Genomic DNA, 26020 nt, shown 5'->3' with positions numbered 1-26020 from the left:
TACAAAACTGGCAACAGTTGAGGGCACACATATACTGAATGAAATGATTCTTCATATTTGCAATTCCATTGCTTTGCATTATCAGCAATTCCTGGACCAAAATGGTCATCGGTTGAAAATAGGCATTAATGAAAAAAGTTATTCATTTTTGTAAATTCTTTCCAATTTTGAAAACGAACTATATGTTAATAAACACTGACTTTATAATTATTCAACATGTGTACACATTTTTGGGGGACACCTTGTAGTTTGACCAAGTGATCATTTTTTATGCAAATCAAATGATTAGTTGGTATCCATCAGGCATGAGAATTTTTCAAATCAAATTCTCTATAGAAAAATTAAGGAAAATGAGGAACTTCAGTTAGTTCAAAAAATCTACATCATTTCATACCTTGTGCAAAATAGGACCCTTCACACTCCCCAAATATGAGACTTCTTAAGATGTAGTTTTATTCTCGAAGGTTTCCAAAAGATCCTATCAATGATTATTTTATCTATTTCTAGCGTTTGCAATAAAACAAAGTTGTTCACACACTTTCCTGAAAATGTAATAGACCCTGATATAATAAGTTCAGATAAAAAGAATGTACTTATAGTACTTTGGTATTTATTAGCAATAGGAACATATTAACTGTACTCTTTCATTTATTGTAATTAGTAAGCAATTAATGTACCAAGAATAGAGTAGGCACTAGAGATAAAGTGACAAAAAAGACTTTACAGCACCCAAATAACTACCTAATTACAAGTAAGTAAGCAGTAAGTGCAGTGAAAGATAAATCATCCTATATAATAAAATCCTAATATGCAAATCGACCGAACGGGGAACAACCAGTCGCTATGACATGCACTGACCACCAGGGGGCAGATGCCAAATGCAAGAGCTGCCCCCTGGTGGTCAGTGTGCTCCCACAGGGGGCACACCACTCAGCCAGAAGCTGGGCTCATGGCTGGCAAGTGCAGCAGCAGTGGCAGGAGCCTCTCCCGCCTCCATGGCAGCACTAAGGACCCCTCGGGGGATGTCCACCAAGGGGTCCTGGACTGCGAGAGGTCACAGGCCAGGCTGAGAGACCTCCACCCAGAGCACAAATGTCGTGCACCAGGCCTCTAGTAGTTAAATAATTTTCCAACTTTTTAAAATATAAATATTTTTATTGATTTCAGAGAGAAAGGGAGAGGGAGAGGGAGAGAGAGATAGAAGATCAATGATGAGAGAGAATCACTGATTGGCTACCTCCTGCATGCCTCCTACTGCAACCCAGGCATGTGCCCTTGACAGGAATTGAACCTGGGACCCTTCAGTCTGCAGGCCAACACTCTAGCTACTGAGCCAAACCGGCTAGGGCTAAATAATTTTCCAACTTTGAGGGCAATGTTAGTACAAATACAATGTGAAAACTTTTGCTGACTAGCTGAAAGATGGGTTCAATTTAGAATAGTAAGAGTTTTCATTATAATCACATTGGACAAGAAAATTTATTATACAAAATGTGTAATAATTTATTGCCCCTAGCATCACAGATTAAGCTTATTAATAATAGGTTTGCATTCTGAAACAGATAACCTTACTGTTGAGAATACTAAAGAATTATGCAAAGATAAGAGAGGATCAAGAATATGTATCAATATCAATGTATCAAGAATCAAATTATTCAGTTTATCTATAATTTGGCTAAAAACTTACACTGATAATTTATCAGAAGTATCCCTTTGAAAATCAAAATAAAAAACAACTCAAGATTTCATGGAAAAGCAGAGATTCAAAACCGCAAATTATATTTAATATTATTTTCTAGCCTAGAGTTAATGCTATAAAAGTTAAAGAATAAAAAAGTCAATAAAGCCAGTTTCTTACATGAAACCTCACAGAAGTATTAATTATGTGAAAACTATTCTATTTTTAACTATATTTTTCAGCATCCCTACAGATTCTAATATACTGGTAACATGTCTTCATTTTTTATTTTGCAAAATGGATCACTGCAGGTAACATTATTGGAAGCTGGGAAGAATGAAATTTGTGGATGCTTTTTGTTGTCACTGTGCCAAAAATGCTTATACTTGAATAAATAGTTATTAAGAACTCAGGATTAACATCCACACAGTAGTGCTGCAATACATTGAGTGATACTACTTTGTAATTCTACTCTTGGGGGTCCCATGCTAAGAAATGACATATATAAATAAGTAACAGAAGCAATAAGGGATTTTCTGATAAAACAATAATTAAATCACCTTATTATGAATCTACTTTTTGCTATTAAACAGTGTTTAGGTTCCAGAATATTTAACAGTCAATGTTAATCAATCCCAAATACAGTAAGAAAACAAAGACAAATACACACTAATTAAGATTACCTTTGCTCCAAAGATGACGAAAACTTTTGTCCAAAGGCTGATTCAATATCACAAGGCAGTATTTCAAATTTCCTATGGGAAAAAAAAGAAGTAAATAAGTAAACTGGGTTTCTTTTGTCCTCATTTGCATCTGGAATCATACTCTACTAGTCCAGATTTTCAATCCACACAGAGCTAAATTTCAACCATAACTAATTTCTGATATTCTTATTTTTTCTCATATCTTAATTTTAAAAGACACCATTGATGAACTGTACCTAGCATATTCAATATGTCCATCACATTCTATATTTAGCATAAAAATTTATTGTAAAAAAGGAATTACAAAAACAATTTATTATAAAAACAATTGGGTAAGTGTCTTTTCTGGCAGTTTACCAGTGCCCAGTAAAGTAAACATGTAGATTTTTAATAAACAAATCTTCACAAAATGGCTAATTTGAAAATATTTTTCCACACATATTGAAGGTAGTACAAATTCTGTCAAAGCATAATCATACAGGAAAATGGCAGCAATGATCATCTGTACTTCCTAGAGGTGGCTCTTAACAAGCTCCAAACACAATCTAGCCAGCATTGACAAGAAGTTAGTGGAAGGAGGGATGGAAAAGGGAGGGAGGAAAGGAAGAAAGAAAGGAAGAAAGATTATAAAAAAGGTAAGAACTTTAGATTTATATCAATTATCACAAATGATAAATGTGATAAGTATATACAGTAGTAGATCTCAACCTCACTGCACATCAGTCATTGATTTTAAAAAAGACAAAAGCCAATCTGCTTTCCTAGAAATTCTGATGGATGTTCCCAAATTAAGCCTGTGCATCTAACTTTTTAAAAGCATCATAAAGAGAGTCTAATGGGTTACCAAAGTTGAGAACCTGACATGGCACCTGAAACTATTTACTAATGATTGTGGAAAGCTATCATAAATAGTAGCATTATTTTAAAAATACTGTTCAACCTTATCTTGACCTTTTAAATTACTGTTTTGTGAAAAAATATGTACAGCCAAATTATTTGTAATTTTATAAATAAACAAATGATTTGCTTTTTACTTTTTACTGATAGAGATTAAAAAAAAAAAAAGATTAAAGACCAGTACTCTACATGAAAATACACTGAAATGAAGCACAATTTACAATAGAAAAAGTTTGACTGAAATCCATTAGCAAGTTATCAAGGGTTTTATGATCTCTGTTTAAGAAAATACTGAAACTCAGATAAAATCAGTATTAGCCAAACACATGCCAGTCATTATATATAAAATACCTATTTTGTTAGAGGACCAAAAACCATTATTATGAATCTCTCATCCCTGAAAGTATTTCAATTAAGTAATGAAAATTCTAGGGCATGGAGTTTCATTTTCATATTGCAAAACTTCTATGTTTATGAGGATATTTTAAAGTGTGCACTAGGAAATCAAAACTGTCAAGTCAATTCATTCTTTGAGAAAATAAATTTCATGTGGACAAAGCAAAACTATTAAAAAAGCTCTGAACAAATATTTCATACCAAAGTCTATTAAATAATTGAATTACCAATAGACTAAGAATTTGTAAGTCATATAAGAAATTGCTTCTGAGAAAGTAAACATAGACATAAACAACTATTTCTCTGCAAAAATCTCTCTTGACACCCCATCCCCACCACCTAGAGTAACAATTTTATATATCCCAGTGGCACCCCCTTCCACTGGCAAATTGTCCCAGCTTAGATGATAAATTAGATGCTCATTCTATTCCTCATCATATTCAGATCCCATCTCTCTGTTTTAATCTTCAGCAAAATTCACTTCAATGAGGTTTCATCCCACCACTTCCAGGAAATAACTCCTGTCAGGGTCATTGAAGACCTCCTATCGTACAATTCAATGGCTATACTTCAATTCTCATCTTGGCCAACACTTCTCAGTAGCATAACAGAGCAAAAGATCACTTTTTGCACACTTCCTTCTTGAATCATGTTCTTCCCTTGACTTCTTCATATGACTGCCCGCTCCTTCTCAGTCTCCTTTTCTGCTCACTTCTCATCTGAGCAGAAAGCCCTCAATAAGTATTTTTTGAGTAAATGTGGAGTATCCCCAACTTCTATAGCAGGAGTGCTCTAGGATCTATTCTTGGGCCTTTTCTATATCAATCTATACCGACTCCCAAAATAAAGCCCTCTAGACTCATGGCTTTAAATACCATCCTATATAATGAAGAGGTAATATGCAAATTGGCCATCACTCCAACACAAAGATGGCCACCCCATGTGGTCAAAGATGGCTGTCCCCATGCGGACACAAGATGGCCAGCAGGGGAGGGCAGTTGTGGGCGATCAGGCCAGCAAGGGAGGGCAGTTAGGGGGGACCCAGGCATGCAGGGGAGGGCAGTTGGGGGGGACCAGGCCCGCAGGGGAGGGCAGTTAGGGGCAACCAAGCCTGCAGGGGAAGGCAGTTGGGGGCGACCAGGCCTGTAGGGGAGGATAGTTAGGGGCAATTGGGCCAGCAGGGGAGGGCAGTTAGGGGCAACCAGGCCTGCAGGGGAGGGCAGTTGGGGGCAACCAGGCTGGCAGGGGAGGGCAGTTAGGGGCAACCAGGCTGGCAGGGGAGGGCAGTTAGGGGCAATCGGACCAGCAGGGGAGCAGTTAGGCATCAATCAGGCTGGCAGGGGAGTGGTTAGGGGGTGATCAGGCTGGCAGGCAGAACGGTTAGGGGCAATCAGGCAGGCAGGCAGGTGAGCAGTTGGGAGCCAACAGTCCTGGGTTGTGAGAGGGCAGTCGGACATCCCTCAAGGGGTCCCAGATTGGAGAGGGTGCAGGCTGGGGGACACAGACACACACACACACACACACACACACACACACACACACACACACACAGTGCATGAATTTCGTGAAATGGGCCTCTATAATAATGGCTTCCATATTCATGTCTCCAAACTGAGACTTTTTTCCTAAACTCCAGAACTGTATGTTTGGTTGCTTATTCAACAATTCCACTTGGATATTTAACAGACATCTCAAACTTAATATGCCCAAAATGAAATTCCTGGGTATCCTTCCTCTAATTAAATCTTCTCCTTCCATTCTTCACAATCTGATACCAAATTCACCACTAATAACCTATTCACATAAGCATTTTCTATCTCTAGATTTTACCATAAGGCCCTCTAATCAGCCTCACTTCCACACTCACCTCCCCTAAACTCTGTTCTCCTCTCAGTATTCAAATGGATCTTGTTAAAATATAGTCAGACCATGGCATTTCTCTGTTCAAAGCCCTCCACAGTCTTTCCTTATCAGTAAAAGCCAAAAATTTATAACAAATCACTTACAAGGCCCTACAGGATCCCTTTTCTCTCTCTCTCTCTCTCTCTCCTCCCATCTCTCTCTTTCTTTCACACACACACACACACACACACACACACACACACACACACACACACACACAGGCTTCCTTGTTGGGCTCCTCAAATATACCAAGAACAATTCTACTTTAACATTTCTACTATAGATAGCCACATAATCAGTGAGCACATTACTTTCTCTCTCAACCTAAACCCTCAGGTCTCTGCTCAAATGTTGATTGCCATACAGCTTCCTTGACCAACCTATCTTTAATAGTAATGCCTCCACCCCATGATAGTACTTACTCTTGACCCAATTTGTTTTTTCTAGTGACCTATCATCAATTTGTTCATTCATCCTTTTTTCTAATGCCTGACTCCCTACAGGAAAACATAAGCTCCTGGGCCAAGTGCCTATAGCAAATGCCACATACTAGTAAGCAGTCAATAAATATTTTTTGAGTAGTTCTAATTCTGACTCTATGTCCATTTTTAATAAATTAACTCCAGCTCTTTGCTTTAATAATCAAGACTCCCTCCAAGTTTTCTGGGGACAAATAGTTCCATACCCAACACAATTCCTCACAGAATTAAAACAGAATGGCCCTTTTTCTAGATCCTGGAGTCCTCAGGATCTCTTAGATAAATATTATAAAAATATTCCAGGAAGACTACTAGAAAAGACAACAACAAAAACCAATCATCTTGCCTTAAAACAATTAACTGATATTTTGATCATTATAAATTCAAGAAAAATTTGAAGAAAGTGGAGAAGGTCCACAGAAGTCCAACTATATAATTAGTATAGAAAAATTTTCTTTGAGAATAATTAGACCTTTACAAGCTAAGTGGATAACTAACTATTTAAAAAGAAAAAAAATTCATGTTAATATAACATTGAGCCTAGAAAACCTGGCACATATCTAATTATTGTCATTCAACCATTGAGGTTGAAGTGTAAATAGATTTTGAAAGGTTAAGTCAATTTTCATCTAAGAGCATTACTTCTGATGATGCAATGGTGATGGGTCTGTCCAAGTTTGATAATCCTAACATTATATAAACTATGCCACTGAAAACAAAATGCCCCAATAAATTATCACAGGCATCCACATATGCTAGGAATAAATGTTAGTTCAAAAAAAAAGAACATTTTATAGTTTACAATGTTATAGGGGGTGTACGGGAGGGAGGGTAAGTCTCACAAAGTCTTGAGTCTTTTTTGACATAAAAGGAGAAGACTGTACCAAGGAACATTTTCTTTACCCTTGCAAAGGTTAGCTATATTCTTGTTCCCAATAAACACATTCTCACTAAAACCCAAATGAAGGAAGCTGAGTTCTTCATCTCGGCACACTGACACCTCAAAGCTGCTCTGTCAGCTGTCGGGGCTCAGGGGACCTGGGCCACAATAAACTGTGTTTCCTGTCAGTCAGAAAAATCAATCCCTGCCTAGCAAATGGTAGATGTAATGTCATAACCCTAAGGGTTCATCATAAGGGACTAAAGAATTATAGGGCATCACATCGGTTTTGACGTGTTGACAGCTGGGCCCACATAATGCTCACACTTGAAAAGCCGGTTTAAAATGTTTTCCGAAGGCAGAATACATCAAGGTTTGGCAAATGCTACTGAAATGAACAGAGGCCCTCCCTTTTATCTTTAAGCTACTCCTGCAACCTCAACTCACTTCTGACTACCTGGAAAAGTACAGAATCCCATTCACTGCCCAGCAACAGCAGGTCAAAGGTTCAGCATGTCAGCACACACTCCCCTTCTAATAGATTCTCTACACTTCCTACTGGGCTTTGGTTGAGTATGGTCAGAAGTGTTTTGGGGATGGGTCAGTTTTGAAGGTTTGGGGCTTCACACTTAACAACTCTATGAATGAATAATAACAATACAGATACCTTCTTTTTTCTTTTTAAAAATTCCTTAAATAGGATTTTGATTCAAGAGTCATACCAATATTTGTAATCAAAATAAGCCCAAATTAAGCTAAACTGAGACATATTCAAAGCACAGACTGATGTTCTATGAGACCTACAGTTTGTAGGGAGAAAACAAGGGACAATTTTTTGGAATTTCAGTTTAGTGAGCACGCCCCACTGCCTACTTCAACTAACACTGATTAGATAGCAAGCTACCATTGGATCAAAGGACTTCTGAACAAAAAGGAAGAAAATACATAGATTTAAATTCAAATAACTGTGGACTATGAATTTTGATCACATACACATGAGTCTATCATGTCAAAAGTCAAACCCACACTGAAGGAAATCTTACTAAACTCAGGGTAGGTGAACACTTTTATCTTTGGCACTGTGGGCTTTTAGAGAATTAAAGAGGAACTTGTGACACCAATAGGCAGAGCTCTGACACCAGGCCACGAGGAAGCACCTGACACACAGCACTGTACTAGCCCTCTGAGGTCCAGGTCCAGGTGAAGTAAACAGAACAGGTCAGTCTCTCTACTATTGCTTTTTTTTTTTCTTTTTCATAAAATAATAAAAACACAAGAGAACCAAGATGGAAGCATAGGTTAATACCTGTACTTGCTGCCTCCCACAACCACATCAAAATTACAACTAAAATACAGAACTATCATCCAGAACCATGGGAAAGCTGGCTGAGTGGAAGTACTACAACAAGAGAGGTAAAGAAGAAAGTGTATTGAGACTGGTAGGAGGTGTGGAGGCATGGAACAAGCTGGCATGTGAGTGTGCCACTTTTTTAATCGGGAGAGAGATACAAGCTCCTGCTTGATCTGAGCTCCAGTGCCCGGCGAGATACTGGGGGACCCAGACACATACAGGAAGAAACTGGTCTGTCTGGCATCGGGGCAGGAATGCAGGGGCATCTTTCTTCCAGGTGGAGGTGCTCACAAAGGTCATTGTTCCTGCGCTGGGAACTCCCCAGTGCAGGGCTGACTGGCAGCCATTGCTGTTTGCTACATCCTGGAGATTCTCTGACACCCCGCCCTACCCAATTTACAACCCCACCCAAGCTGTGTGCAGCAGCTTTTGCATATGAATGGCTTGTCCTTTCTCAGCCTAAAACCTGTCAAACAGGCAGCAGCTGGGTCAGGGAGCCCCAAAGCTATCAAAAGAAGGCCCAAGGCTGGCACCAGCAGCAGTCTGCCTTGTTTCACAGCTGGGCCTTGTCTGGGCACTTCCAAACCCAATACAAAGAGGAGGAATCTGCAGATCTCTCTGTAGCTCCTACTGGGTGGCCCCAGGCAGTGGCTGACTTTGCAACTCCTTGTAGATCCAAGAGCCAATGTACCCATTGGTCAGTGTGGGACCATACCAGATTACAACTCTTCACATCCATAAGTGACACACTCAAGGGGCAGACCCAGTGAGCACCAAAGACCCACTGAAGCAAGTCCTGCCCCATAAGGGTGTCTCCTGCACAGCAGACTCTTTCATTGTAGACACAGCTGGTCCTCACAGCCAATTGGCCTGGAGGTCAATTCCTCCCAGTGATACCAACAGCAGTCAAGGCTCAACTACAAGATTGTGCACACAGCCCACAAAGGGGTGCACCAAGAGTGTCCACATCAGGTGATTGGGGAGGCTGAGCCACTGGGCCCTGTAGGACACCTAGCACACAAGGCCACTCTATCAACTCAAGGAGACTTAGCAGCTACTCAATACATAGAAACAAACACAGGAAAGCAGCCAAATGTGGAGACAAAGAAACATGTCACAAATGAAAGAAATGGAAGAAAGCAAACTACTGGGTATAAAGTTCAAAAATACAGTTATAAGGTTACTCAAGAATCTTCTAGAAAACTCTGAGAAACTTAGTGAGACCTTCAAGGATCTTAGTGAGAATGTAAAAAAAAAAAAAAAAAAAAAGGAAAAGGACCAGTCAGAAATTAAGTATACACTGACTGAAATAAAGAATAATATGCAGAGCCCTAGCTGATTTGGCTCAGTAGATAGAGTGTCGGCCTGCAGACTAAAAGGTCCCAGGTTCGATTCCGGTCAAGGGCATGTACCTGGGTTGTGGGCACATCCCCAGCAGGAAGTGTGCAGGAGGCAGCTGATTGATGTTTCTCTCTCATCGTGTTTCTAACTGTCTATCCCTCTCCCTTCCTCTCTGTAAAAAAAAAAAAAATCCATAAAATAAAAAATAAAAAATAAATAAATTAATTAAATAGTTAAAATAACAATATACAGAGATTCAACAGTAGACTAGAGCCATGGTTGGCAAACTGCAGCTTGCAAGCCACATGCAGCTCTTTGGCCCCTTGAGTGTGGCTCTTCCACAAAATACCACGGCCTGGGCGAGTTAGAAGAAGTTTTAAAAATTTGGCTCTCAAAAGAAATTTCAATCGTTGTACTGTTGATATTTCGCTCTGTTGACTAATGAGTTTGCCGACCACTGGACTAGAGGATCCCAAGAATCAAGTCAAAGATTTGAAGTATGAGGAAGCAAAAGACATCCAACCAGAAGAGCAAAAAGAAAAAAGAATCCAAAAATATGAATACAGTGTAAGGAGCCTCTGGGACAACTTCAAGCATACCAACATCCAAATTATGGGGGTGCCAGGAGAAGAGAGAGAACAAGATATTGAAAACCTATTTGAAGAAATAATGACAGAAAACTTCCCCAACCTGGTGAAAGAAACAGACTTACAAGTCCTGGAAATGCAGAGAACCCAAAGAGGACCACACCAAGACACATCATAATTAAAATGCCAAGGGCAAAAGACAGAGAGAGAATATTAAAAGCAGCATGAGAAAAACAGTTAGTTACCTACAATGGAGTACCCATATGACTGTCAGCTGATTTCTCAACAGAAACTATGCAGACCAGAAGGAAGTGGCAAGAAATATTCTAAGTGATGAATAGCAAGAACCTACAACTAAGATTACTCTACCCAGCAAAGAAATCATTTACAATTGAAGGTCAGATAAAGAGCTTCACAGACAAGAAAGAGCTAAAGGAGTTCATCACAACCAACCCAGTATTATATGAAATGCTGAAGGGTATTCTTTAAAAAGAGGAATAAGAAGAAAAAGGTACAAAGAATTATAAACAACAAAGTGACAACAAATACATATCTATCAACAAGTGAATCTAAAATAAAATGAAGCCCTAACCGGTTTGGCTCCGTGGATAGAGCGTTGGCCTGCAGACTGAAGGTCCCAGGTTCGATTCTGGTCAAGGGCACATACCTTGGTTGCAGGCACATCCCCAGTAGGGGGGTGTGCAGGAGGCAGCTGATCGATGTTTCTCTCTCATCGATTTTTCTAACTCTCTATCCCTCTCCCTTCCTAACTGTAAAAAATCAATAAAATATATTAAATAAATAAATAAATAAATAAAATGAATAAAAAATCTGATGAAAAGAATAAACTGGTGAATGGAATAGAATCAAGGGCATGGAAATGGAGCGGACTGACAAGTCTCAGGGGGAAGGGGGCGTGCAGGAAGAGGTTGGACAAAGATCTTATATGCATGTATGCAGTACCTATGGTCGGGGACAGTGGGGTGGCGAGGGCCTGGGGTGGGGTGGGAACTGGGTGGAGGGGAAAAAGAGGGAGATCTGTAATAATCTGAACAATAAAGATTAAATATATATATATATGAACACAAAATAGTCTATAAGCAAAGGTTTTGTTTTTAATAGAAAAATAACGGAAACAACACATTAGCATAGGGTCATACTGTGACCCACACAGAATAGTTCTATATGATCTAATAGGGAAACATCTTCCATATAAAAACAAGTGGAAAAAAGCAAGGTGCAAACTAATGAGTATATTACAAAGCCATGTGAATAAAAAAATTAAAAAATATATTCATATATTTGTACAAATACCAAGAATATCTATCAAGGAGGAAAATTTTTAGCTGGAACACAAAATACAAGTAATACAAGGGAGCATTACTTTTCACATATTAATTTTTTATATATGTAAATGTTTTTGCCTGTGCTTAGATTATTTTTAAAAAGCAAAATAAGAGTTAACTAATGAAAAGAAAATAACCGTTCCCTGGTAATGTGTCCCACACCGAAAGATGATGGTCAATAATCTTTTTTTAAAAATATATATTTTTATTGATTTTTTACAGAGAGGAAGGGAGAGGGATAGAGAGCTAGAAACATCAATGAGAGAGAAGCATAGATCAGCTGCCTCCTGCACACCCCCTACTGGGGATGTGCCTGCAACCAAGTTACATATCCTTGACCGGAATCGAACCTGGGACCCTTCAGTCCCCAGGCCGACGCTCTATCCACTGAGCCAAACCAGCTAGGGCGGTCAATAATCTTTAAATACCACATTAGAATACAATAAAATTTAGTAAAATAATAGGTTATTTTGGTTTCGGAGTAAAAATTAAAAGCAGATAATTTGTGAAACACTACCTAGCATTCTTTCCTCACAAAATCATCAAGTAACTTAGGGTAATTAAATGAGTTGATTTTAAAGTGATTTTTAAGACCAGGGAAAGGGACTTACAACAGGACAGCAAAGGAGATGCAACTCTCTACTTTAAAGAACAAAAGGTGGGGTTTTCCCCCACTAAAATATGTTGGAAAGAACACCAAAACTTAGGGTAGTATTTTTATAAATCAGTGTTACGTTTAAGAATTCATCCATGACCCAATTCCCCTTCTATTCGTATTTTCACACTTTCCTCACCTAAAACACTGTCTTCATCAATAGCCACCAGACATGAACATAGAGAACGCTGAAACATGATAAAGCCAATTACCTTAGAGAATGAGAAGGGGAGAGGGAAATCAGTAACTTTTTCTTGTATTTGCCTTTGCATCATATAAATGCTTAAACCAAGTCTGTACTACATTTAAAAGTGTCTTTAAAAGGAGGCTAGAAAGGAATTTGTGAGCAAATTCATTAATCATTCTCACCTATAAACCAGAGTATTTAACTCTTTCTGCTAATAATAGTTATATGCTCCTCATTTTAAAAGTTTGTACACTTTAGGCATGTAGAAAAAAATAAGTTACTCATCCCTTTTTAGCTCCAATATTTAGCCCAGGTTCTGGCACAAGCAATTTATGAAATAACTGTTTCTAACTTGAACTTTAAAAACCTTCATTGTGCTGTTTCCTGCATCACTAAAACAGTTACCCCCAAATCTAAATATACACACATGCACAGAAACTTAGAACCCTCTAAAATTATGGTTAAGTTTCTTCCAAAATAATTTTCAAGACTTTCAATGTCTCACAAAGTTGTGTCCAATGTCACCATGCCTTGTATGGACAGAAACACAACTTTAGAACATTCTTTATGTAAAAAACAAACCATAACTGAGGGTATGTGGTGAAAGGACTATAACCAACAAGGGCTACGGGGACTGTCAAGGAGATAGTAAGACCAACCCTCAATTAATTGATGGCTTGATGGCTTAGAACCAGTTGAAGACCAATTCAATCCAACATGGTGACTCATTTCACCTTGTGGTAACCTCACCTTCATTATACACTCATTGTAATACATTAGCATACTAAGCAACACATCCAATGGCCCCATGATCAGAAAGGGAAAGCCCATGTAAGAGCACAACAAGGCTCTAGCTCAGTGATGGCGAACTATGACACGCGTGTCAGCACTGACACACGTAGCCATTTCTGATGACACGTGGCCGCTGAGGCGGCTGCATGCTGAGGATGAAACATTTGCTGCTCCTGAGGATGAAACATTTGCAAAATAATGTTTTTTCCTCAAAGTGACACACTACCCGAGTTATGCTCAGTTTTTTGGCGAAGTTTGACACACCAAGCTCAAAAGGTTGCCCATCACTGCTCTAGCCAGTCTGGCTCAGTAGATAGAGTCCATGGTTCGATTTGGGTCAATGCATGGACCTCAGTTGCAGGCTAGATCCCCAGCTTTGGTCGGGGTGCATCTGGGAGGCAATCAATGGATGTGTCGCTCTCACTTTGATGTTTCTCTGTCTCTCCCCCACCTTTCCACTGTCTCTAAATATCAATGGAAAAATATCCTCCGGTGAGAGTAACACAACAAGGTCAAAGGTACTCTTCTAAGAAGTCTCCACCCATTTCCCAGAAAAGCCCTCACTATTCCTCCTCCTTATTGAATGCCCTATTCCTCCATTGAATGAGCCTTAATAAAATAAGTAAATCCCACTAAGGAGGGCCTGTTCTGTCTGTGGAAAAGCCCTCCTCTTTTCTCACTGCTTCACTAATAAAGTCTCTTTCACGTTAAACTCTATGCTGACTCACTTCAGCTTCTTTCCTGAGCAAAGCCAAGAACCCACTTTGTGTCTCCGACCTTTGAGTCCCCAGACACCTGGAACACCTGCATCACAACAAGCTCAATGTACTGTCACTAACTTAATGCATATAGTCTATTTCTTAATCAGCTACAAATTGAATTTTTTATTTCTATAGCATTCATTATAAAGTCAGACGGTGATTCTCAAGAGGGGCAGGAAACACTCCAAAGACTTACAGGCCAGTTAATAATCAATAAAGCTTATAATTGAGTTGAAAATGCTTGGAAGGTTTCCATCTGAACTATGCCCCAACACCCAAATACATACCTGGAGATAATATGGGGATGGGATGGAGCACACAAGAAAACACAGCAACTCTTTCCTCCCCTTTCCCTATCAGAACCCATATAAAATGGTTTTAATCTCCTGAGCACATGTCCATGAATCTAATTAAAACTTCATCTCCATCTATACCTTTAAAGGAAGCATATCAGAATGTAAGAGAGTACCAATAGCATTATAGGGTGATAAACATTAGCAAATTTACACTGTGAACCACTGCCCAAAGGGCTAAGGGTGGTGGTGGGGAAGCCCTGATTTCTAGCCTTTGCCAATTTTCATGCTGCCACTACCCCACCACAGACAATTTCCTTTCCTTCCGTGTTTTTTATTTAAGTTTAAATTTATTTTTATTGTTGAAAGAATTGAAATAGGAATTTTAGGGGGATATAGGCAGGTTTAGGGAATTTTTAGAATTGGGGGTCCATGGAAAAAAACACAGGACTACAGAGTTGCAAAAGGGTACATTTCTGTAAAACAAGGGAGCCAGGCGCAGTTATATTTCCATAAGTCAGGGGAGACTGGGAGAAGTTACATTTCCATAAGACAAGGGAGAGGCAGCAGTTAAATTTACTTAATACAAGAGAAATAGGAGTAGCTAAAAGGTCTATACTAGTATTTACAAAATAAAGAAGGAGGAAGAAAGCCCAGAAAGAATAGAACAATGAGAGAGGAGGGCATCACATGTCCCATGTGCTGTTTGACCTTTGGTCTCAGGAGTTACTATAGTAACCAATTCAAAAGGGAATATTGATCAATCAGAAGGGATATCAGGACACAGGAACTGCAGCCTTTGTAAACCATGGAAACAGGAAGTCAGCAGGACTCTTTCCCCCCTCCCTACATGGGAGTCTGTGCTGTGAGATTCTTTCCCCTTCCCCATGTGGGAGTCTGTACTTGTTCTTCAATAAAATTTCCACCTTTGCTATACCACCTTCTGTCCATGGATTCATTCTTTGACTTCGTGGAAAAAAGAGCCCAGGAACCATCCTGCCCAGGGGAACACGGTGTGTTCCAGTCCAAAAATCCCGTTTCAGTATTACAGATGTCCCCTTTGTTTGTGTTGGTTTTTTTTCCCCTCATTGACCCCCTCCCACACCTGCCCCTCCCAAGCCTTCACCACACTATTGTCTGTGTCCATGGGCTATGCATACATGCATATAAGTTCCCCCAGTTAATCTCCACTCCCCAACCCCAGACCCCCACCTTAAAAATATTTTTATTGGTATTTTAGAGAGAGAGGAAAAGAGAGGGAGAGTGAGCAAGAGGGGCAAACATCGATGTGAGAGCAAAGACTCCAACAGCTGTAAATTTGCTAATGTTTATCACCCTATAATGCTATTGGTACTCTCTTACATTCTGATATGCTTCCTTTTAAGATATAGATGGAGATGAAGTTTTAATCAGATTCATCGACATGTGCTCAGGAGATTAAAACCATTACAGGTTTTGGACATGTGCCTTGACCAGGAATCAAACCATCAACCTTTCAGTGCACAGGATGATGCTCCAACCAAATGAGCCACACTGGCTAGGTCACCAAGGCCAATTTCAAGCTAACAGATGGCTCTCAAATTTCCTGATTACTTAGCATTCACTGGAGAATTTCTTTAGCAACCACTGCTTTTGAACAAAAGATCAATGAAACCTACCTAGAGCTGGTTCTCTGAAAGGATAAACAAGATTGATGAACCTCTAGCCAGGTTCACCAAGAAGCAAAGAGAGAGGACCCAAATAAACAAAATCAGACATGAAAGAGGAGAAATAACAACAGACCCCACAGAAATACAAAGGATTGTTAAAAAATACTATGAACAACTCTATTCCAACAAACTAGACAACATGGAGGAAATGGACATATTCCTAGAAAAATGCAGCCTTCCAAAACTCAATCAGGAAGAATCTAAACATCTCAATAGGCCGGTAACTATGGAAGAAATTGAAGCAGTCATCAAAAAGTTTCCAGCAAACAAAAGCCCTGGGCCAGATGGCTTCACAGGGGAGTTTTACCAAACATTCAAGGAAGAACTAAAACGTATCCTCCTCAGACTATTCCAAAATATTCAAGAGGAAGGAACACTTCCAAGCTCCTTCTATAAAGCCAGCATCACCCTAATACCAAAACCAGATAAAGACAACACAATGAAAGAGAATTACAGGCCAATATCCCTCCTGAACATAGATGCCAAAATCCTCAACAAAATTCTAACAAATTGGATCCAGCAGTACATCAGAAAGATCATACACCATGACCAAGTAGGATTTATCCGAGGGATGCAAGGATGGTACAATATCCACAAATCAATAAGCATGATACATCACATAAACAAATTAAGAGATAAAAATCACATAGTCATATCAATTGATGCAGAAAAAGCATTTGACAAAATCCAACACTCTTTCTTGATAAAAACTCTCAGCAAGGTGGGAATAGAAGGATCACATACCTCAACATAATAAAAGTCATATATGACAAACCCACACCCAACATCATACTCAATGGGTAAAAACTAAAACCATTTCACCTAATAACAGAAAAAAGACAGGGATGCCCACTCTCACCACTCCTGTTCGACATAGTACTAGAAGTACTAGCCATTGCAATTAGACAAGAAGAAGAAATAAAAGGCATCCAAATTGGAAAAGAAGAAGTAAAATTGTCCTTATTCGCAGATGACATGATACTATACATAGAAAACCCTAAAGACGCCATCAAAAAATTATTAGACTTAATAAATGAATTCAGCAATGTAGCAGGATACAAAATTAACCTTTTGCACTCGGATGTCGAGTGTGACTCGACACGGTTAGCATCGGTAGCAGCTCAAGAAAAAAGCAAGCGAGTGCAAAGGGTTAACACCAATAAATCTATGGCATTTCTATATACCAATAGTGAACTTACAGAAAGAGAGACTAAAAAAGCAATTCCATTTACCATCGCACCAAAAAAATTAAGATACCTAGGAATAAACTTAACTAAGGAGGTAAAAGACCTATACGCGGAAAACTACAGGACACTGAAAAAAAGATAGAGGAAGACATAAACAGATGGAAGAACATACCATGTTCATGGAATGGTAGAATCAACATCATTAAAATGCCCATACTACCCAAAGCAATCTATAAATTCAATGCACTTCCCATTAAAATACCAATGGCATATTTCACAGACCTAGAACGAACCTTCAAAAAATTCATCTGGAATAAAAAAAGATCCCAAATAGCTGCAGCAATCCTGAGAAAGAAGAAAAAAGTAGGTGGAATCTCAATACCAGATATCAAGCTGTATTACAAGCCACTGTTCTCAAAACAGCCTGGTACTAGCACAAGAACAGACATATAGACCAATGGAATACAATAGAGAACCCAGAAATCGACCCAAGCCACTATGCTCAATTAATATTTGACAAAGGAGGCATGAACATACAGTGGAGTCAAGATAGTCTCTTCAATAAATGGTGTTGGAAAAATTGGACAGATACATGCAAAAAAAATGAAATTAGACCACCAACTTACACCATACACAAAAATAAACTCAAAATGGATAAAGGACTTAAACATAAGACGGGAAAACATAAAAATACTAGAGGAATCCACAGGCAGCAAAATCTGAGACATATGCCTAAGCAATTTATTCACTGATACTGCTCCTAGGACAATGGAAACTAAAGAGAAAATAAATAAATGGGACTACACCAAAATAAAAAGCTTTTGCACAGCAAAAGAAACCATTAACAAAACAACAAGAAAGCCCACTGCATGGGAGAACATATTTGCCAATGTTATCACTGATAAGGAACTCATACAACTTAACAAAAGGAAGATAAACAACCCAATCAAAAAATGAGAAACGGACCTAAACTTTTTGAAAGAGGATATAAGGAAGGCCAAGAGGCATATGAAAACATGCTCAAAGTCACTAATTATCTGACAGATGCAAATCAAAACAACAATTCGGTATCATCTCACACCTGTCAGAATGGCTATCATCAACAAATCAACAAATGACAAGTGCTGGGGAGGATGCAGAGAAAAAAGAACCCTCATGCACTGCTGGTGGAAATGCAGACTGGTGTAACCACTGTGGAGAACAGTATGGAGTTTCCTAAAAAAGTTAAAAATGGAACTCCCATTTGACCCAGTAATCCCACTTCTAGGAATATATCCCAAGAAACTAAAAACACCAATCAGAAAGGATATATGCACCCCTTTGTTCATAGCAGCACAATTCACCATAGCTAAGATTTGGAAACAGCCTAAGTGCCCATCAGCAGATGAGTGGATTAAAAAACTGTGATACTTCTACACAATGGAATACTACACTGCAGTAAAAAAAAAAAAGAAGGAATTCTTAACCATTTGCAACAGCATGGATAGAACTGGAGAGTAATGATCACTAGCTTAGCCTCTCCTGCGCCCATTAATTTCAGCCAGAGATTCTAAAGAATTAAATAATTGATCTTACTTTTTACCTCCATTCTAATATGGCTGTTATTGGCCTTACTTCTTAAAGCAATATCAAGGTGTTTCAGATGGCTGTAAGGCTGTGAATGTCTTCTTTAGACTTGACACATGAAAATTAAAATAAAATCGTGTTTAACGTTATTTTTTTTTTTTAATTAACTCATGTTCTTCAGCATTATGACTTCAACAGGTAGGACTTCTAAAATTACAGATTTCTCAAATAAGGTAAAAAGAATTTGCGAATAGCATTGTGAATGAAATCCAAAGAAGACAGGTTAACTCTGCCCCTGAATGTAAAAGCCAAATAATTCATGTAATTATCATCTGAATAATAAGTGCCAACACAGCAAGCTGACCTCTGAAATTCTTGGCAGTTCCTTCCTTTGAGCACTGATGAAGCCAAAGCCAACAAGGTGGGGATGAGTGAGGTCATTAGAACTCTCATTTCCCCATGTATTGTCAGCCCCAAAAGAATAAGAAGGTGCTCTTCTTTTATTTTATTGCAAGTTACACCGTTACATAAACTGTTATACAATAACGTCTTATAAAGTAAGGTAACATTTACTGAATGCTCACTTCGTATCAAGTACTACTGACATTTTCCCTCTTTAGGGAAGAAGCTTGGAGAGGACAGGGATTTTTATCCTCTAGATGCTCAGTATGTACACATTGAATCCTATCTAATAATAGAGTAACATGTAAATTACCATCACTCCGCTACGCCCACGATTGGGCGGCGGGAGGCTGGGGGGCGGGACTCGGGGTGGCCTATCCGGCCATTGAGAGGCACGGATCCGCTGCCACTGAGGGGGGCTACCCTGCTGTTGAGAGGCGCAGGGGGCGGGAGTCACGCCCCCTGTGCCTCTCAACAGCCAGATCCGCGGCCACTGAGGGGGCCTGCCGCGGACACCCAGCTGCGCCTCTCAACGGCAGGGTAGCCAGGTGTCGGAGGCTTCTGAAAGGCCTGGTGCACCAGCGGACAGGCACCCAGCTCCACTGCAAAAAGCAAAAGCGTGTAGGGGACCCTACACGTGCATGATTCAATCATGCACTGGGCCTCTAGTACAAGAATAAAAAGAAAAGCACAGTTAGAAACTGAAGTATTATATATATGCACTATTTCACTTAATCCCTATAAATAATGGGGGAAATCCTATTACTTTTTCCTTTTTGCCAAAGAAAACATTAAAGCTTGAGAAGCAAAGTAATTTACCAAATGGCAGAACAAAGCCAGACTTTCACATCAAAGCCCCTCTAGGCAGCCCCTCCATACCTAAAGTTGATTCCTACTTATTATTATACTTCATGCAAATCCAGAGCCTGAGGCCTACAGTTTGATTTAGGAAAAAACTCAGCAAAGTGGACGATTCTCATTAACCCATAAAAAACTACTGCATTTCCAGCAGAATAACAGGCTGCCAATGTGCCTTGGAGGAAACAATCACGCAGCAGTAAAAAACAAGAATATCTTACCCTTTGAGACAGCATGGAGGGACCTGGAGAGTATCAGGCTAAGTGAAATGTCAGTCACAGAAAGACAAGTATCACATGATCTCACTCATATGTGGAATTTAATTAACAAAATAAACAGATGAATGGAGTGGATCCAAAGAATGGAAGCATGGAACAGAGTGGGGAATCTCTGAGGGAAGGCGAGGGAGAGTGGGTGGGTGGGAGGTAATCAACCAAAGACCTTGTAAGCATATATGCATAACCCATGGATACAGACAATAGAGTGGTGAAGGCCTGGGGCAGGAGGGGGGCTGGGGCCGGCTGCAGGGGATCAATGCAGGAGGGGGGTGGGGACATATGAGATACTTTCCGTAATAAAGATTTAAAAAAAAAACAGAATAGATGGGAAAATTTAAGGAACCTCAGGATAAAAAGCAATTTTGGTGCAGATTTCAGCATTTAAGTCTATTGTTTATCTTCAATTTTCCTAATTACTAATGTAAATAAAGTTTCCCTTCCATACTATTATTTTTTCTTCTATCAACCTTTAAAATATTTTCCAAGTTATATATAATTAATATATTATTTTGATTTTTTAATGTAAAAATTTATTTCATGAAATATAAGCCAGAGCCTTACCAGAAAGGTTCAAAGAATGGTTTTTCATACAACTGGGTCACGACTGCCACCTAGCTGACAGTGATTGCAAGGTGCCATCTCAATTGTAGGAAGGTTAAAATGTAACAGAAAAATGTGTCTAAGAACCCATGGAAAAGAAAGAGTAAGAAAGCACATAAGAGTAAAACCTCATGAATGGAGGTATCTTATGCTCTTTTCAAGGAGGTTTACACAAAATGGAGCACAAAGTAGCACCTCAATAAATATCAATAAATGTGAACTGAAAATACATTGAACAATTGCTGATTTGCTGTGAAATTGTGTATGTTGATTAATCCCTTTTTTTAAAAAAAAAACCCTAAAATAATTAAGGAATTATTGTCAATTGGAAGGTATATTAGTTTTTCTTTTAAATAAAGGACCAGATAAACTGGAAAAATGGGTCATTTCTAAACCCCTGGATGTGTTAACATTTCAAAAGAGACTGCATATATAAATTTAAACAAAATTGAAAGAATGCATGGGAGATAAAGATTACTGCAGATATGACTTAGTACAAGGGGCATCTACAAATGATGAAAGTTTTCCAAGAAAACAAAAAATAATTTTACTTTGTATAGACTATAAAATCACACACTCACTGTAGGCAAATGTAATTACTGTGGTTTTTCATACAACTGGGTCACAACTGCCACCTAGCTGACAGTGATTGCAAGGTGCCATCTCAATTTTAGTAAGGTTAAAATGGGACAGAAAAATGTGTCTAAGAATCCATGGAAAAAGAGAGAAAGCATTCCCAGAGCCCCGTCCAATATATCCTTGATGAACCTGAAAACTCAAGGCCACTCCCATAATTCTGTCCAGTACGGCCCTGATGAACCTTGTGTTTTTACTGACCCTTGGGGCAATGCCACTGGCCTGGCTTAGGCTGGCCTCACCCTGCTGCTTGGAGTATTACTGATAGCGACCTTGGTTAAATTTTGTATGAGACAAATTGAACAGATTTGCTCCGAGTGTCTGCTGATACAATTAACCAGAGGGGCTGGGTAGAGGAGGGTATACATGTGAACATTCATCACAAGCCAAGACAGTATAGAAACAAGATTTTATTGTTGGGAGATAATTACCCACATGTCTGTGTTTCTGCAAGTGATGTAGAACTGGTTTTTCCAGTCCAGCCTTCCAGACTGGAATGGTTTGGAAGACAGAGGCAGGGTGGCCTCTGGAGCAGTGCTGGCATGCTTGCTTTACAGTGTAGTAAAGGCCCTAGCTCCTTCCAGGGCACTCACCTTCCATTATAAAATCTTGAGCTTCATAGCTGTGGGTTTCTCTCTGTAATGCAACCCATGGCACCAACAGGTGACCCCCTCTTCACATCATCCTTTGGGAAATGAGGTCCAGGAAACTAGCACAAAAGTGATAAACTCTACTGTTATGAGTAACAAAGTAGCCTTCATCTCTGACCTAGGAGTCTCCTGTCTCTTACCACTATCCATGAAACTGAACAGTTGACTCATTAGTTTGCAAGTGGGGTAAAATCTGAGGTAGTTCACAGTTCTTGACTTTCATAGCATCAAAAACAAATTATCATAATTTTAGGTACAAGAATGAACTGCCTACCACCATATATAAAACCCCTAAAAATGTTAAAAATGTTTATAAATGTTAATCAATTTAACAATGAATGCAACAAATCCCCCTCCGCTCAGCCTTTCCCCACCCACAAGAATCATCAATGTTTGTAAGCACTCAATTTGATTACCTATATCATGCTCTTTGAATTTTATAAATTCCCAATATTTTACTTTTAGCTTTAAAATTAACAAGAGTTAAAGTCACACTAGAAAATTGACTATAAAAGACTTATTTAAAAAATTTTTAGGAATTAATAAAAGCACTGCTTGGTATCTAAAATTATCTCTTGGGAAGTTGTAGTTGTTTTCACATGCATTTTTTCTCAGAATTTAAAACTCTATGCTATAAATAATATATCATCAGAGGATAAATATTATAGAAGGCACATTTCTGAAACGTGTAAGAATACACGGTTTATAGAAACAGTAAATATGTCAGAAGAAGGCATATTCAGGCTTATGGATAGCAAACATATGTCTATGTCAATAAGACTGATGAAAGTGATAGCTGATTTCCTTTCCTTCCATAAGACAATATTAACTATCCCATAAAGCACAAGACACTTTTGTTCACATCATAAACTACCAAGTTAAAGTACGTGCACATAAGAATAGCCATGGAATGTCTCTGTAAACGCCAGTTATTGTCGCCATAAATTTCTAAAAGCTCATTATAAACCAAATTCAGGAACAAGACTCAAAATTACATTATTTTAAAGACAGGTTATCATTCATGACTGATAACTCCATACACAGCTTAGGTAAGGGGCTACTGTACAGTAATAACTTTTGTACTCTAAGAAAAATGTTCACATTCTTTGAGGGTTTTTTTCAATAAAAGGCAACAAAAACACTACTAAAGTAAATCCTAGATGTCTTATCATTTCATCTGTAAATAGTTCAGCATGCATCTCTAAAAGATGAGAGTTCTTTTTTATAAAGACATAACCACAATTATCACATCCCCCAAAAAAATGAACGATTGCTGAAAGCAATTATTCAATGTATTCAAATATCTCTTGTTCAAAATCTTTTTATACGTTTCATTGAAATGAGAATTCAAACAAGGTCCACATATATAGCTGTTATGTCTCTTATAATACAGGTTTCCTTTCCATTTCTTTTTATTGCTTTCCTTTCAATTTATTTGTTGAAGAAACTAGGTTGTTTACCCACACTGTGAATTTTGCTGATTGTATCTAATGGTATCAGTTGGTATATTCCTAAATTTCTTGTAAGCTGACAGTTACCCATTTTTTGCCTCCCAGCTCTACCCTTGCTCGCCTGCTCTGTGATGATGGAGCTGAATGTGCTCTTTACTTCTTCCTTGCCAGAGGGCCCAATGCTAGGCTTGGTCAGTAGGACACTGAAGAAGGGGTTTCTTTCTGTTGTACGCATCTCATTGGACTCCAGGGTAGTATGTGGTTCTTTTCAGTCCTCTGAAAGGCCAGCATCCAGCATCACCTGCCCAAGGACAGCTTCCCTTGGCATAGTCCTTTGGGTTCCTTCAAAGATGAGTGTCCACCATGGGACACCTCACTGTGACCAGCTTCCCCCAGCACTACCCCAAACAGATAGTTTCGTAGCAAAGGACCAGCAGCTGCCACTTCCCTTTAGATGGCGTCCCCTAAAGGTGATGGTGTTAATAGGTGGGGCCTTTGGAAGGTGCTTATGTCATGAGGGCAGATGAGATTAGCCTATCCTACAGAGCTCCCTTGCCCCACCCCGTCCACCTCAAGAGAACACAATGAGAAAGCACCAGCTACGACTCAGGAAGGGCCCTCACCGGAAGGTGACCATGCTGGCACCATGACCTGGACCCCCAGCCTCCAGAACTGTGAGAAATGTATTTCTGTGTGTAAACTACCCGTCTGTGGTATTTTGTTACAGCAGCTCAATCCTGCCGGTCCAATGAGAAGTCAGAGCATGAAGTAAATTATATTTACTTAAAGAAGTAAAGAGCACACTCAGCTCCATCAACACAGAGCAGGTGAGCAAGGGTAGAGCTGGGAGGCAAAAAAAAAAAAAGCACTATCGAGTAACAAGTTAAACTGGAGCACTCTGGTTTCATGGATGAAAAAAGGGGAGAATGTGGTTCTTGTAAATCTAAAATTTTATCCTATATCTACCCCACACATCAAAGGCAGAAAGCTGGTCCTTATTTCCTTTCTACATTCCCTACAGCATACTACCCAGGATTTTGCACTCAGGATACAATCAATAAATACCTTTTAACTAAAATAGCTAAGAACCAGGCCCAATATTCCATGGTTCCACCACTTTCATAAAATATTTATATCTTTGAGATCCCATGTTATGGCCCCATGGTTCACTGAACCACAACTACAATGAACTATTTTACAAAAAAGTCTCATTTTTAACAAGAAGATCTCTCCTATTGTCAGTAAAACAGAGTGTTCATTTTGTGCACACTGGTTTTAATGCTCTGGTACTTCTGAATTTTTTCTAGGGTGTTAGCATATCATTAAATAAACAACCCCAAAAAGTTATAGGTATACTTCCTCAGAATACCTATAAATTGGTTGAGTTTTTAAAAACTAATAAATTCTCCAATTTAGAAGAAGTTTCTAGTTTAAGGTAAATAAATAGAGATTGTAAGTTGGGTGATTTTTTGTGTGTTGGTTGTTGTTGTTGTTGTTTTGGCCACATCTCAAAAGCAATAGTTCATGAGGTGTTTGAACCATGATACAGAGAATTATATTCATGTTTCAAGTCTACTATGTTCAGCCAGGTCTTGGTCCTGAGCTATTTTGATGGCAGATCTACATCTGTGTGTCATTAGAACCTCTGCTGCACATGCAAGGAAGACACCTTTACTGGAGGCTACAATGCACAAAATTCGTGCAAGAGTAGGCCTTCCTTCCCTCCAGCACCCAGAACCCAGGCTTCCCTCACAGCCCTGGCTTCATCTGGAAGGTCATCCAGAAGGATGTCCAGTCTAATTAGCATATTATGCTTTTATTATTATAGGTAGTAGACATCTCAAATTCAACAGGCCCAAATGGAATTTCTCACCATCTATGACATTTCCCATCTCAGTTCATGGCAGTTCTATCTTTCTAATTGCTCGGGCAAAACATCTCAGACAGCCAATGCTTTCTCACACCCCAATCAGTTCATTGGCAAATCTAGTGAACTCTACTTTCAAAAAATAGCCAGCATCCTACCCTTTCTCCCCACCTACACTGCTACTACCCAGATCCAAGACACTACAACCTTTAATCCAGAGTACTGCACTATCCTCCTTACGTGTTTCGTTGGGACCACCTTTGTCACCTAAATTCATTACCAACAAATCCTATCATGTCAATTCTCTGCTTCAATGCCCCCGCCCCCTCCAGCCCCAATCCACTAACAGAAAAACCAAATTCAGGAAGGTCTTCTACAATCTGGCCCCCAGTACCATTCACGTCACCCATCACAACTGCTTCCCTATTCTGCTCCAGCCACACTGGGTCCCCCTTGCTCTGCTAACTTTCAGCACACCAGTCACATCTCTGGCCACTGGGAGTTTTCACTGGCTATTTCTCTGCCTGTAATATTTCCACAATATCTTCATTAGTGACTCCCTCACCT

General features: G+C 39.2%; 1 protein-coding gene across 2 annotated transcripts in view; it reads right to left on the bottom strand.

The window, feature by feature from the left end:
* The window catches only part of TPK1 (thiamin pyrophosphokinase 1), a 274215-nt gene that overhangs the window by 213932 nt on the left and 34263 nt on the right, over positions 1 to 26020 (bottom strand). For both annotated transcript variants that reach the window (XM_028128971.2, XM_008153985.3), the window contains exon 3: positions 2362 to 2433. In XM_028128971.2, coding sequence (XP_027984772.2) covers positions 2362 to 2433 — 72 coding nt within the window. The remainder of the gene's footprint in view (positions 1 to 2361; positions 2434 to 26020) is intronic.

Source organism: Eptesicus fuscus, chromosome 14, assembly GCF_027574615.1.
Source record: "Eptesicus fuscus isolate TK198812 chromosome 14, DD_ASM_mEF_20220401, whole genome shotgun sequence".
Classification (NCBI taxonomy): domain Eukaryota; kingdom Metazoa; phylum Chordata; class Mammalia; order Chiroptera; family Vespertilionidae; genus Eptesicus; species Eptesicus fuscus.
The sequence above is the reverse complement of the archived record's forward strand: the minus strand, read 5'-3'. Positions and strand labels throughout refer to the sequence as shown.